Below are 15,072 nucleotides of genomic sequence, written 5' to 3'. Positions count from 1 at the left end.
CTTTTTACAGTTGAATAATATTTCATTGTATGAATATACCACATTGTTTATCTATTTACCCATGCAGAGATCTTTTTCTCTCATGTTTTCACAAATTAACTCTTCAGAGAAACTGACTACTCTTATTTTATGCTATTATCCTAATGAGCTTGTGATATGGTTTGGCTGTGTCCCCATCCAAACCTCATCTTGAATTGTAGCTCATAATCCCCACCTTTGTGGGAGGGATTGGGTGGGAGATAATTGAATCATGGGGGTGGGTTTTTCCAGTGCTGTTCTCATGATAGTAAATACATCTCATGAGATCTGATGGTTTTATAAAGGGTCTCTCGCCTGCTGCTATGCAAGATGTCACTTGCTCCTCTTTCACCTCCCTCCATGATTGTGAGGCCTCCCCAGCCATGTGGAAATATGAGTCAACTAAACCTCTTTTTCTTTATAAATTACCCAGTCTCGGGCATTTCTTCATAGCGGTATGAAAATGGACTGACTAATACAGCTTGGATTTATGAGTAAGATAGGAATTTCCTATTAAACTAATCTCCATGAGAGATAATATCTCAAATTATGGAAGAAGAAATGGGGTTACAGAGAAATAAACGTATTTCAGAGGCAATTAAGCATTAGAGTCAACAAGATGTGGTAAATGGAGGGAAGGAATTGTGTCCAGTGGAGAAGAACTCGTAAAGAGTGATGCCCAGGTTTCTGGTTTGAGCAGTGCAAAGATACCAGGCCACGCACTGAGATTCAGTGTATAGAAAGAAGAAGGAGTAAGTTATTTATTTGACTGCTGGTTTGGTGAGGGGTATAATGAATTTTATTTTACATGCTGAGCTTAGTATGCCCTGGGACATACAGGAAGATGTCCAAAACTCAAGTGGACAGTTCTTGCAGATAATTAGGAAGAAGATCTGGGATGGAAATATAGATTTGGAAGTTATCAATACACACATGCTACTTGAAGCCATGAAGCAGAATGCACTATCAAGATATATGTAGATAATGAAGAAAAGAGGGCCCAGATGGGATCCCAGAAAATGTCAACATGGAGGACGTACAGAAAGCTCACAGAGAAGATAGGAGTGGACAGAGAGATGTATGGAGAACTAAGAGACAATCATAAAAGCCAAGAGGGCAAACAAAATGTTTCAAGAAGAGACTAGACTGGTAATGAGATCAAATTGTAAATAAAGTTTGCCTGATAGCCTGATAAACTATAAAAACTGCTAACTAAATTTAGCAGCATACATAATTTCAGTTATGTAACAAAAAGTTACATAACTCATAATTGTAATAAAATAGAAGTAGAAAAACAAACCCTCAAAAAGGAGGCAAACAAGGGAGTAGATTTTAGGTACTCCTAACACATGCAAAATAAAAGAAAGAAAGGTAACTATATGAGATAATGGGTGTGTTAAGTTGCTTGACTAAAGTAAATGCTGTGTGAATGTGTGTGTATATGTGTGTGTGTATCTCAAGCATATCAAAACATCATGTTTTACACGTTTAATGTGTACAATAAAAAACAGATGAAAAAAACAGATGAAAGTGAAAAATGTCAATTATTATATCTAATATAGTAGTATTAATATAGTCCAAGAAGACCAAGCACGGTGGCTCACGTCTGTAATCCCAGCGGTTTGGGAGGCTGAGGTGGGGGGATCACTTGAGGTCAGGGATTTGAGACCAGCCTGGCTAAAATGGCAAAATCCTGTCTCTACTAAAAATAAAAAAATTAGCTAGGCATGGCGGTGCATGCCTGTAATCCCAGCTACTTGAGAGGCTGAGGTAGGAAAATTGTTTGAACCTGGGAGACGGAAGTTGCAGTGGGCTGAGGTCGTGCCACTGCACTCCAGTCTGGGCAATAGAGTGAGACCCTGTCTCAACATATATGTGTATGTGTGTATGTATATATATAAAACATATATTAATATATATAATATGATATATATATATATTCAATTCCATGGAATATACATATATATATATATATTTATATATTATATCTTTCTCTCTCTCCAAGAAATTGAATGGCATTTCTTGGCCATTGGTTTTTGGCATTTCACTTGAACTTGCTGACAGACTAGATAAAAAAGAAAATACAATGGGCTACATTGTTTTCTTATCAGTAAGGCAGCCATATCAGTTCTTTAAGAGAGATAATAATCAAATCTTAAAGTTTTACTTAGATTATTCTAAAATGGATGAGTGGTATAAGAAACAATATCAAAATGCTTGGATAGCTAATGTAAAAGTAATTCTATATGGCTATCACTGTTTAACAACTTTCCATGAGCCTCTTCTACTCAATATAGTAGAAGAGGTTCTAGCCATAAGTTAACCAACATAGTAGAGGAGATTCATTAGGCAAGAACAAGGAATAAAAGAGATTCAGATTGAAAAAGAGAAAGTAGCTGTGTCCCAGAGATTCTGATACATTGTGTCTTTGTTCTCACTGGTTTCAAAGAACTCTGTTTCTACCTTAATTTCATTATTTACCCAGTAGTCATTCAAGAGCAGGTTGTTCAGTTTCCATGTAGTTGTGTGGTTTTAAGTGAGTTTCTTAATCCTGAGTTCTAATTTGATTGCACTGTGGTCTGAGAGACTATTATGATTTCTGTTCTTTTGTATTTGCTGAGGAGTGATTCACTTCCAGTTATGTGGTCAATTTTAGAATAAATGCAGTGTGGTACCTAGAAGAATGTATATTCTGTTGATTTAGGGTGGAGAGTTCTGCAGATGTCTATTAGGTTGGCTTGGTCCAGAGTTGAGTTCAAGTTCTGAATATCCTCGTTAATTTTCTGTCTCATTGATCTGTCTAATATTGACAGTAGGGTGTTAAAGTTTCCCACTATTATTGTGTGGGAGTCTAAGTCTCTTTGTAGGTCTCTAAGAACTTGTTTTATGAATCTGGGTGCTCCTGTATTGGGTGCATATATATGCATATGGAAATAAAAAAGAGCCTGTATAGCCAAGACAATCCTAAGCAAAAAGAACAAAGCTGTCCTGACTTCAAACTATACTACAAGGCTACAGTAACCAAAACAGCATGGTACTAGTATCAAAACAGGTATGTAGACCAGTGGAACAGAACAAACTCTTCAGAAATAATGCCACACATCTACAACCATATGATCTTTGACAAACCTGGCAAAAACAAGCAATGGGGAAAGGATTCCATATTTGATAAATGGTGTTGGGAAAACTGGCTAGCCATGTGCAGAAAACTGAAACTGGATCGTTTCCTTACACCTTATACAAAAATTAACTCAAGATAGATTAAAGACTTAAACATAAGACCTAAAATCATAGAAACCCTGGAAGAAAACCTAGGCAATACCATTCAGGACATAGGCATGGGCAAAGACTTCATGACTAAAACAACAAAAGCAATGGCAACAAAACAAAAATTGACAAATGGGATCTAATTAAACTAAAGAGCTTCTGCACAGCAAAAGAAACTATCACCAGAGTGAACAGGCAACCTGCAGAATGGGAGAAATTTTTTGCAATCTATCCATCTGACAAAGGGCTAATATCTAGAATCTACAAAGAACTTAAATTTACAAGAAAAAAACAACCCATCAAAAGTGTGCAAAGGATATGAACACACACTTTTCAAAAGAAGACATTTAAGTGGGCAACAAACATATGAAAAAAAGCTCATCATCACTGGTCATTAGAAAAATGAAAATCAAAACCACATTGAAATACCATCTTGCACCAGTTAAAATGACGATCATTAAAAAGTCAGGAAACAATGGATGCTGGAGAGAATGTGGAGAAATATGAATGCTTTCACACTGTTGGTGGGAGTGTAAATTAGTTCAACCATTGTGGAAGACAGTGTGGTCATTCCTCAAGGATCTAGAACTAGAGATACCATTTTACACAGCAATCCCATTACTGGGTATACACCCAAGGGATTATAAATCATTCTATTATAAAGACACAAGCACATGTATGTTTATTGTGGCACTGTTCACAATAGCAAGGACTTGGAACCAACCCAAATGCCCATCAATGATAGACTGGATAAAGAAAATGTGGCACATATACACCATGGAATACAATACAGCCATAAAAATGATGAGTTCATGTCCTTTGCAGGGACATGGATGAAGCCAGAAACCATCATACTCAGCAAACTGACACAAGAACAGAAAACCAAACACTGCATGTTCTCACTAATAAGTGGGAGTTGAACAATAAGAACACATGGACACAGGGAGGGGAACATCACACATTGGGGCCTGTAGGGTGTGGGGACTAGGAGAAAGATAGCATTAGGAAAAATACCTAATGTAGATGATGGGTTGATGGGTGCAGCAAACCACCAGGCCATGTGTATACCTATGTAACAAGCTTGCACATTTTGCACATGCATCCTAGAACTTCAAGTATAATTAAAAAAAAAAAAAGAAAAAAAGCTTTAAATGCAGGTAATATGATATCCTATGTAGAAAATTCTAAGGAATCAACAAAAAGCTATTAGAGCTAATAAATGAGTACAGCAAATTTGTAGGATACAAGATCAACATACAAAAATTAATTGTATTTCTATACACTAGCAATGAACAATGAAAAATGAAAGTAATAAAACAATTCCATTTGCAATAGCATCTAAGCAAAATACTTAGAATAAATTTCACAAAAGAAGTATAAGATGTATATACTGAAAACTACAAAACATCATTGCAAGAAAGTAAAGAAGTCAGTTATAGTGGATCACACCCGTAATCCCAGCCCCTTGGGAGGCTGGGGTGGGAGGATTGCTTGAGCCCAGGAGTTCAAAACCAGCCCAGGTAACATGGCCAAATCCTGACTCTACAAAAAAAGTTAAAAAAAAAATATCTGGGTGTAGTGGTGTGCCCCTGTAGTCACAACTATTCAGGAGTCTGAGGTGGGAGGATCATCTGAGCCAGGGGAGGCTGAGGCTGCAGTGAGCCATGATTGCAGCACTGCACTTCAGCCTGAGTCACAGAGATCCTGTCTCAAAAAAAAAAGAAAGTAAAGAAAAAAATAAATGTTTTCTGCAGATCATATGGGGCAGAAAAAATAAATAAATGGAACAACATTTCATGCTCATGGATTAGAAGACTTAATATTCTTATAAAGGCAACAATCCTCAAATTGATCTAACTGAATACAGTCTCTATCAAAATCCCAGAAAATTTTCCCTCCTGAATTGACAAGCTGATCTGAAATTTTATTACTAAATACAAGCAACCCAAAAGACAGGAGGGATAGCATCTACACATTACTTGCATTATAATCACCTGTGGTGTTTTACAAATACAGAATCACAACTTTACCAGTGATATTCAAGTACTTCTAAAATGTTCCCAGTTGAGTATTATGCACAAATATAAAACAGAGTAGAAGGTATTTGGGATTACAAGATTTTCATTGGTAATAAATAGAAGATAGCCTTAGTGATACAGAAGAAAAAACAACAACAAAAAAGAAAGCCCAAGCCACAGGTAATACCTGGTTGAGGAGCATAGCCCATCATGCCCTTTGGGATGAGTTGGCACTAAAATACACTTCCAGAAAATAATAAATAAATAAATAAATAAGCATGATCAATAGAATACTAAGACTGCCTGAAAACATCTGCCAAATAGTAGAAACTTATATTCAGTTGTTTGTTGTTAGTAGTCGCAGAACCAATTACCTCTTGAATTCAGGATAAAGGCAAATCGTCAGTATAATAGGCAATGCTCACTTTTCTGTTTGCTGTGTAACATGTTCGTCTAAGCTATGGAAAGGAGTGTGAATCATTGAAAGATCCATTCCTCTAATTAACAAGCTTAAAAGCCCAGATAGACAAAATGGATAGGTGTACATGACAGTTGGATGACAATTCAGGTATTTTAGAGTCCTAATCACAACTATTTTCAAGAGACCTCTGCATCCCCTTTAAAATTCTATAACATAGGCATAAATAGGCTGTACATATAAAGTTATATCACATAGCTATATAATCTGTTTTCACACTAACTCTGATCTAGAATATGTTAACAGCAATGACTTTGGATAAATGTTTCATTAACAATTACTCTGCTTGCCTTTCTAAAGACTATGAGATCTTTTGCTAGAAAATTGAAATGGTGTTAATCTTTTAAAATCAGTTTTTCATGAAAATTTGAACTGATGCTATATTTTTCCTTAAAAATTCTCTATCTCAAAAACAGCAATTCTCTTAAAAAAGAGAAATGATAATTCCATAGCACTTATAGATACGCCTGAGTACTATAAGTGTATAGAGAAACAATTTCTTGATTTTCAATTTGAACACAAAGTTACCAATATTGTTGCTTTTGACAATACTATGTTTTTCAGTATTTGTTTTTTCTATTTTACATGGGAAATTACTTAAGATTGCCTCTTTCTGCACCAAATTATTTCATCAAATATTCTTATGAATTTGTTGCGGCTATCCTGCTGACATTTTTTGGATATAGAACTATTCTCAAACATCCATCCACACATGGCTAAAAAAATTGCATAACCCTCAGGCTTAGAAATTTTAACATGCTTAATTTCATTAAACTAAAAAATGTTTATTTTTGATGTGTGTAAATACAGACAGCTAAGTATGAATATATTACTCATTAGTTAACTTAGGAAAAATATATTCAAACATTTAACAAATTATTTTTGAACTTACTTTTTGCTATTCATTTCTCCTTCTACATTCAGTAGACTTACTGTAATGTGACTTACTATAAAATGAACATAATCATGCAATAAGATCTGTATTATACAATTAGATCTAATTAATGAAAATAGCAATTATAATGGATTCTGTTTATGGTAGTTACTGTGTTAATTACAGTACTAGCATTGCTATAAATATTTAAATTCTGAAGTAAATTTTTTTTTCCTTTATATTAGTTTGGTGCAAAAGTAGTTGCAGCTTTTGCCATTAAAAGTAATGGCATTAAAAGTAATGGCAAAAGCTGCAATTAGTTTTGCATCACCCTTAATAAAACTTAGATTCTAAGTGAAATGTATAAAATATCAGTCATGTACAGGTTGAGCATTCTCTAATTGAAAATCTGAAATACTAAATGCTCAAACTTGCTGAGTGCCACAGTGCACAGTAACCTTTAAATGAAAACACAACATTGTAGGGAGAGACAAAAAGCCTGCCATTGTTTTTCATTGCTATTGCTTAACAGCTGATACAGGAGTTCTGGTGATGCTACTATGCTGCTTAATTTCCACAAAAAGCCTGCCATTGTTTTTCATTGCTATTGCTTAACAGCTGATACAGGAGTTCTGGTGATGCTACTATGCTGCTTAATTTCCTGAACACATTACCTTTTCACTGTATTAATAGTTTATCATATTTTTAAATGTTAAGTACTTATGTGTTAATAAGGGCAAGAAAGTGACTACTTGTTGGGAGCATAGAAATTCAGAGTAAGAAATGGTGATGATGCCAAACAACCACAGATTGTCCACATGAGTGACTGAGATAGATGTCTTTGCTTGATCCTGATCATTCAATGCAAACAAGCTTTGTTTCATGCACAAAAGTATTTTGTGTATAAGGTGTTTATGAAACATAAATGAATTTAGTGTTTACACTTGGGTCCTATCCTCAATATATCTCATTACATACATGCAAGTATTCCAAAATCTGAAAACATTCCAAACTCTGAAACACTTCTTGTCCCAAACATTTCAGATATGAAATATTCAACCTGTATTATAGAATTAGATTTTTCCAAGAATGTTATATAAGAACATAAGTTGTTATTAATGTTTAAACAGTCTATGATTGTGTTAACTACCAAAACAAAATGATGCTTGGAATACTCAAACATATTTTCCCTCACAATAAAGATTGTTAGATTTATTCTGAGAAGTAAAGGCAAATTCAAGAGCCTGTGTTGCAATGATTAATGAGTGCTACCAACATTTTCTTGTAAACAATTGCAGTTGATACTTCTTGCCATGTTCCAGGATATATGTTTCCTACAAAGATCAACCTGGCCTCCTCTAGTTTATAGTTCTAGAAGAATTATACAGTTACTTAAGTGCAGGGTTTAGATGAACCACATTTCTAGAATATTCCGTCTTACCCTTTTCCTTGAAAAATAATGTGCTTTTTTTGAAGAAATGATAAAGTGAGTTCTATTTAAAAATCAGAAATTTAAGGTTATAGTCTTCTCTGAATCTCTGCCCAGCCAGCCACGTATGCCAGTGTGGGTTCTGGGCTCCAGGCAAACACCAATGGGCTCATGTGTTCTCATCTATACAGTATGTAGAAAACACATTAGAGACTCATTCTTTTCTTCGCTCTTGGAAGAAAGAAACTCTATGTCTCTTTCCAAGGCCACCTTAGAAAGTTTTTCTCTGTGAATTAGTGATGAAATAATCTTATGCCCAAGAAATCAGAAAAAATGGTCATCTTTATTAGCAAACTAATGTAATTATCAAAAGTTAAACACCAAAGACAGATTTGAAATACTAATTTAGACTCAAATAATAAAATATGCCTTACTTAAGATTCATTTTTATGTTTAATGCCTGTTAAACAGAAACTTTCATAGAGCACAAATATAGTTAAATATATCTAAGATGAAAAGTGACGTGACATCAGCTAAATCACTGAATTGTATACTCAATGGGTAGAGATCTATCCCAATTATTTGTCTCACTAACTGTAAGAAAATCACAAATTTAGATTGGGCTTAGATATAATGTGACAAAATCTTGCTTAGATAATTAGGATGTGCTTTGTTGAGCAGGCTTAACACAAAATCAAATTCTGAACTACTAGAAAACTCAATCCCTCCAAAATGTACATAATTTACAATTTTCAGCTCATATAAATATAATTAGAACAACTTCATATCCTCAAGCAGAGGATAAAGTCCTACTGCACACTTGTGCTGATTTGACTGTATGTAATATATATAATGCTATAAAGATAACTTCACACTTACTGGCTTGCTCTATGAAATTTAAATATAGTTGTTTTTATGCCATGCTGCCTGTATTTTCTCCCTTCCTTTCTCCCTGTTCAAAGTTCCCTCTCTAGAAATTTATCTAATGGAATGACTTTAAGAAAGGCATAACCCCACATTTGCCTTCTAATAAACCCTGAGGCATCTACTTTTTCTTTTCAGAGTATTAAAAAACACTGCCCCTGCTTTGTAATCTTCTGCAGGACTCAAACTGTACTAGAACCTACTAGAAAACTAAGAAGAAGCAAGGGAACTAGAGCCAGAATAAACTCTACTGTTTGCTACCTATATTCTTACTCATTTTTGAAGTTTGTTTCTAGTACATATTTCTTATAAAATAAGCTCAATTTTTTTTCAGCCACTTCAGAAGTTCATTTTAAAGAACTTTGCCTTATTTTTGTCTAAAGCAGTCTTCAATATTGGTAAAGAATTTTTAAGTTTCTCTTTTCAATGATCTTTATTAGACCTTACAGATAAAGAAGATATATAGTAATTCATGTTAAAAGATATACAGGGAAATTTACATTTGATTCAGCTATTCATAACGAACTTGGAAACCAAATAAATCAGACTATCAGAGCTAGTGGATACAAATTCAAGACTGTTTAAAAAAATCAATCTATTTGATAATAGTTTGCCAACATATTAACTAGTAATATGAGAAACTAAATAGATAAAACACAAGAAAATAAAGCAAATGTAAATTACAAAATAATTTTTAGGAATAGTAAAAAAGACTACACTACTAATGGGAAAAGCCTAAAAATAACATATTTTACCTGGAATCATCTTGTGAGAATCTCCTTTGCAAATCCTCTTTATTCCACTGTTCTTTTTCTTTCCCTTGCTCGGGTATATCTTGTGTTTTTTTCTCGTCTCCTGATTCTCTGTTTTTCTCCTTATTACACGTTTTGGAAATCTCTTTCCCTTTCTCATTCTCATTAATTCTTTCTTCCTTTACCTCTTCCTTCTCATGAACTATCTCTTCATGCTTATCCCCTTCTTTCCCTCCCTCTTCTATTCCCTTTGGTCTTTTGAAAGCAACACAAATTGAAGGCATGCAAATAAACACACAAAAAAAGAAAGTCAAGAAAAAACACATACGAAATTAAACAGAAAGGTAATAAAAACTATCAAAACATAAGTAAAAATTGTATCTTTTAAATGTGGAAAACTTACTTCAGTGTATACTAGAGAAGCACTGTATAAGTCGCACTTAATTGTAATAGTTTTTAAATAGTATTTTCCTTTTACAAAATTACATGAAAAAAGGTAAAAGCTGTGATTTCCCTATTACAAATTTTTAATCCAATAAGGGTAAAAGAAATTTAGCCTAGGCATCTATAAAATCTATAGGAAATGCAAATTATACTAACTTATATACTACATGTATAAATTTTCTTGAGAAGATGAGGACTTTTTTATGCATATATAAAAATTTCAAGAGGATGGGAAAGCATCCCACTGAAAAAGTAATATTCTTAAGTTTTCTAATAACAAAAGTATTATTTTTCATATTCCTTGGAACATTAAAAATTCATCTCAGACATCACTTTTATTTCAGTAAAGATATAATAAAGGTATAAATTTTTAAATTATAAAAATGAAAAAAGATATTATTTCCAGTGATTTAGTAAGCAAAATTATCAACAGTTCTATAAAAATTTCTTCTGTGTTAAGAAGTCTGAAATATGGATTAAAATATATTAAAAAGTAGTATGTACAGAAGTTCCCCTTGCTTTAAAATATATATTAACCTTTTAGAAATAAAGAATTTTATGTTCATCCACGAAACATAAAGACCTTATAAATCATATTTAGAGAAATTTACTGTTGAAATCCCCTTACTCACCTGATTTTCTTGTTTCCTCTTGGCCGTTCTGATTGGACAGACATGTAGCTTGTGCTGCTGAAACGAGAAGCACTACTAGTCCTTGAAACCGCAGATATATCACTTACATCACTGTCCGAAGATTTAGTAGAAACATTATCTGCCCCTCTATGAGGATCCCATCCTGATCGATACTGTTAACACAGATTGACAAATACGCAGAAGTTGTCAGTATTACCACACAAAGCAATTATTAGCTTTCTCCTATTTCAGCACTTTAATTGTCCACAGAGGAAACTGCAAAATCCCACTCAGTTGCATATAAAACAAAAGTGAATGGCAATTATCCTAAAAGAAAAATTCAATTTATATGAAACCTTTGTTTTTAGCAAAGTAATGAGAATGTTTTTGCCACACCCCAATGAAGGCCATTAAAATAGTTTCAAAACAGCACTGGCCTCAGGAAAGAACACTTGGGTAAAATCTGGGAAATAAACATTTGGCTTAATATTAGGAAGTAGAATTTTTTATTTTTTAATAAAATTTGAGGAAAAAAACCCACGTATAATAAAGCTGCCGTTATAACTTTAAAAAAACCAATTCTAGTAGCCATCAATTAATCCATTATGCTTCACTGAAAACCTAGAGATAATATAAAATCTAATTATTAAACCATTAACTCTTTTTAGATGAGTCAAGAAAAAAGAGAAAGTTTAATTTCAGAGTGGTTGCTGGACTTTGATGAATCCTAGAAATACTAGAAAAAGTCATTATTATTTACAATAGTTCAAACTTCCTGGAATTAAAATAATCAGATAGTTAACTGGCACAGCCAGGGTTGTAGAGTATTCTGGGGTTTTCAAATATTCTGGTAAATTAAAAACCATCATAAATGCTTTATGTTAATGATCTATTCTCATAAAATACATTTAATGTAAAAACTAATGCACAAAATTTAACTTTATTTTGGCAACAAAAAATCATTTGCTAAGAGTCCTCTTGTTAAGATGTAAAAAGGATAGACCTTGGTGTCTGGAAACCTGGAGTAAGAAAAACTCTCACCAGTTAAATAAATTTGAGCAAATCATTTAATCTGTAAAAGGCTTCTTTTTAAAAAATCGATAATATCTTTTTTTGCAAGGCTGTTTTGAAAATTAGAACTAAGACATATGTGGTATCTGGCATAATGTAAGTAAATGTAGCATAGCATGTGTTTTTACTGCATTACTACAACTTGGTCATACAACAGTATTCTTGCTATAAACATCGAATATGACTATTATTGGGTTAAGAGATTGTTTGCTAATTGATTTTTATTAGTTTAGATGCACTTCAATCCTAATGCTGAAACATTCTTATCTAGTTAATTTTGGAAAGGAGAATTTTCTAATCATAGATACTTAAATTTCAAAAAAGCCTTAGAAAGATGATTATTTTATATCAACTACTTGCTATGTTTTAAAGAATAATTACCTAAACAATCCTCCATGAATAACAATTCATTGCAAATATTAGATAGATATAAACATTTTAGCCAAGAGAAACTGAGTGGCAACAGAGCATAGTTTAAACAATAGATCTGATACAAATGATCTGTTGCTTTTTTGCCAAAACCTCTCAGTATCTAGCTCTCCATTTTCAAGTTAATAATTGACTCTTCTTCAAATGTAAAGTAAAGGAATTATTTCTAAGGCTTCATAAAATTTTAGTCAAATCCATTAACCTAGCAACATATATTCAATTTAGGTGAGGATTAGCCTTTCTTAGTCCACATTAACTTTCTATTTTGTTAGATAAACTCTCAATTATCAAAAAGCATACAATGAAATCTTCTAAAAATTGCTGCCTTTTCCCAGGAAATATCTACTTAAATAGAACTACAGGGTTGGATTTTAAAAGGAACATTATCAATTTACAGTGGATTTCTTCAAAGGCAATTTAGATAATAGTATCATTTTTCAAATAAAGTCATTTAAAAATACCAAACATTTTACCTTAAATGGCAATGTTTAAAGCCATTGCCCAGAATAGCAATTAAATGAAGGGTGTCAACATTATCTATGTTATATCTGTCTATATAATATATACAATATGTACACTATATAATAATATAGTGTATACTATATAATAAAATAATAAATGATCTATATATGTTTTCACAAAATGTATTTAAATTAAATGTGATCTCAAGGTAAGGCATATATGGGCATATATGAAAGACTTTTATTTTATTTATATGTTTTTTGGGCATTTATTGATACAAAAATAAAAGTTTTAAGAAATTTTTCAAAGCTATAAAATTGTTCAATAGATATTATATTGCATATCGGGGACTTTGTCTGATTCTTATAATTTATAATACAAAAGAAAAGCCATCTGCTATTCTTTCTTTTAAAGTAATTCATTATCGAATATGAAAGCAGTTTTGATAATATATTTCTCATTTATTTTTGATCATGGGATTATTATATCATCTAAAATCAAATGGAAAACTGTAAGTTTTAACTCTAGCAGTAGTAAAGGCAATAATGTAATCATTAACAGCCAATGCTCTGGAGTTGGACTGAATCATTGGTTTGAATTCTGGCTACGTGAATGATTAGGTTTGTGATCTTGGATCAATTGATTCTATGAGTCTCAGTTTTCATCTGTTAAAACATGAATAATAATTTTGCCTATCTCCGAGGCTTGCTGCAAGGATTAAACATGATAATGTGTGTAAAGCACTTAGCACAATATCTGACACATGACAAGTGATGACAAATGATGACAATGATAATGATGATGATAATGATTAAATAGTAGCCAAATACTGGCTTATATAAATTTCAGGGGTATCTTTGACTAAAGAATATTAAGTAGAAATACTTAACAATAAATATATTAAGACTATGCTGCAAAAACATAATTATTTTTACCTAGATCCAAGAGATCTGTTTCAGAAAAATATTAAACCCAACTTTACCACTTACTCCTAGCATGTCCTCAGGCTCCACCTTCCCCATTTGGCCAGGTTCATCCTAATAGGGAAATACTGATTCCCAACTGCAGGATGAAGAATATCTTTATCTCAGCAGGAAATATATGACACTTTTTGGCTGACACAGAACATGCCTCATTTTTAATATTTGTCTTAGAACCTTATCCTGATATCCAAAGCCACCTGGTACTCTTGTATCCCATGCTTTCCTGATTGGTTTCTGTCCGATTTGCTTTTCTTTCATTTCTGAAACCTAACTGCTTACTTGACTTTCAATTTAAGTAGTTAGGATTTTGATTTTGTCTACTCTAGTCTTTGTTTTTTAGGTCTGTCATGATGTCTAGTCTTGTTGCTATGATTCATAATTGCACAAAGATTAGAATAAGGCTTTCATTTTTTAATTTTTAAAACACAGGTTAGCATGGTGTGCATTGTGCATATCTTTATCGGAAGACTTCTCAAATCATCCAGTTTGCTGAGCTAAAATTTTTGATATGCAAAATTTAAGGAAAAATAAGATTCTCCATACTGTAGTTTTATGCCTTTTTTCACAGCATTAAAATAGCATAAAGGTTTTGTGCCTTTTATTCACACACAACCCAATGACAAGAGATAGTGTGTGTGTAATTCATCATATATGACCTTCTGTCATAGGGCTTCTGTGTGTATATATATGTGTATGTGGGCATATATATGTAAATGTGTTCATGTTTAATTTTCAAATCCCCTATTAGACTACAAACTCCTAAAGGCCAGCACAGTATCTTCCTCATCTTTGTGTGTCTCTTAGCACCTAAGAGTCAAAGATTTAAATTAATTAACTTATACTCTCAGGTTTAGCTTTCTTACCAGAAAGATAAGAATAAACTCCATTTTAAGGATTTTTGAGAAAAATACATTCAAAATAATATATTCAAAATACATAATAGTATGCTTAGCAAATAGCAAAGGCTTATTTCCAATGCTTAAAGCAGAAGGTCATAAATAGAAGGACACTGAATGGAATAGTTTGTGTAAGAAAGAAGAGAAATTAGCTAAAGGCTCTAGTCTAATGATGATTAATGATGATTCTGCTATCTAGTCGAGGCTTGCACCAAGTACATTTCTCTATTGACTTCTAAACAACTGAGCATGTTTACCATTGGGATTAGCTCAGGTTTCCATTACAAATAGACATATGCTTTTAAAAATGAGAAATCTGGACAGTGAGAAAGAATATGAAAAATACTTTTTATAAATAAAATTTCAGAAGAATACATTTTGCACATATTTAGAGT

General features: G+C 32.7%; 1 protein-coding gene across 50 annotated transcripts in view; it reads right to left on the bottom strand.

Moving 5' to 3' along the window:
• The window catches only part of RIMS2 (regulating synaptic membrane exocytosis 2), a 698,117-nt gene that overhangs the window by 149,425 nt on the left and 533,620 nt on the right, over nucleotides 1-15,072 (bottom strand). For 17 of the 50 annotated variants that reach the window (XM_064384488.1, XM_064384526.1, XM_064384490.1 and 14 more), the window contains one exon: nucleotides 10,837-11,009. The exons of 20 other annotated variants lie outside the window; for them this stretch is intronic. In XM_064384488.1, coding sequence (XP_064240558.1) covers nucleotides 10,837-11,009 — 173 coding nt within the window. Of the gene's footprint in view, nucleotides 1-9,763; nucleotides 10,016-10,836; nucleotides 11,010-15,072 lie in introns of all 50 variants that reach the window. 13 more of the 50 variants (XM_064384477.1, XM_064384479.1, XM_064384480.1 and 10 more) reach the window with 1 other exon arrangement.

Source organism: Aotus nancymaae, unplaced genomic scaffold (assembly GCF_030222135.1).
Source record: "Aotus nancymaae isolate 86718 unplaced genomic scaffold, 86718_ANA_hifiasm-v0.15.2.pri h1tg000036l, whole genome shotgun sequence".
In the NCBI taxonomy this organism is placed as follows: domain Eukaryota; kingdom Metazoa; phylum Chordata; class Mammalia; order Primates; family Aotidae; genus Aotus; species Aotus nancymaae.
Note: the sequence above shows the minus strand (reverse complement) of the source record. Positions and strands in the feature narration are given on the sequence as shown.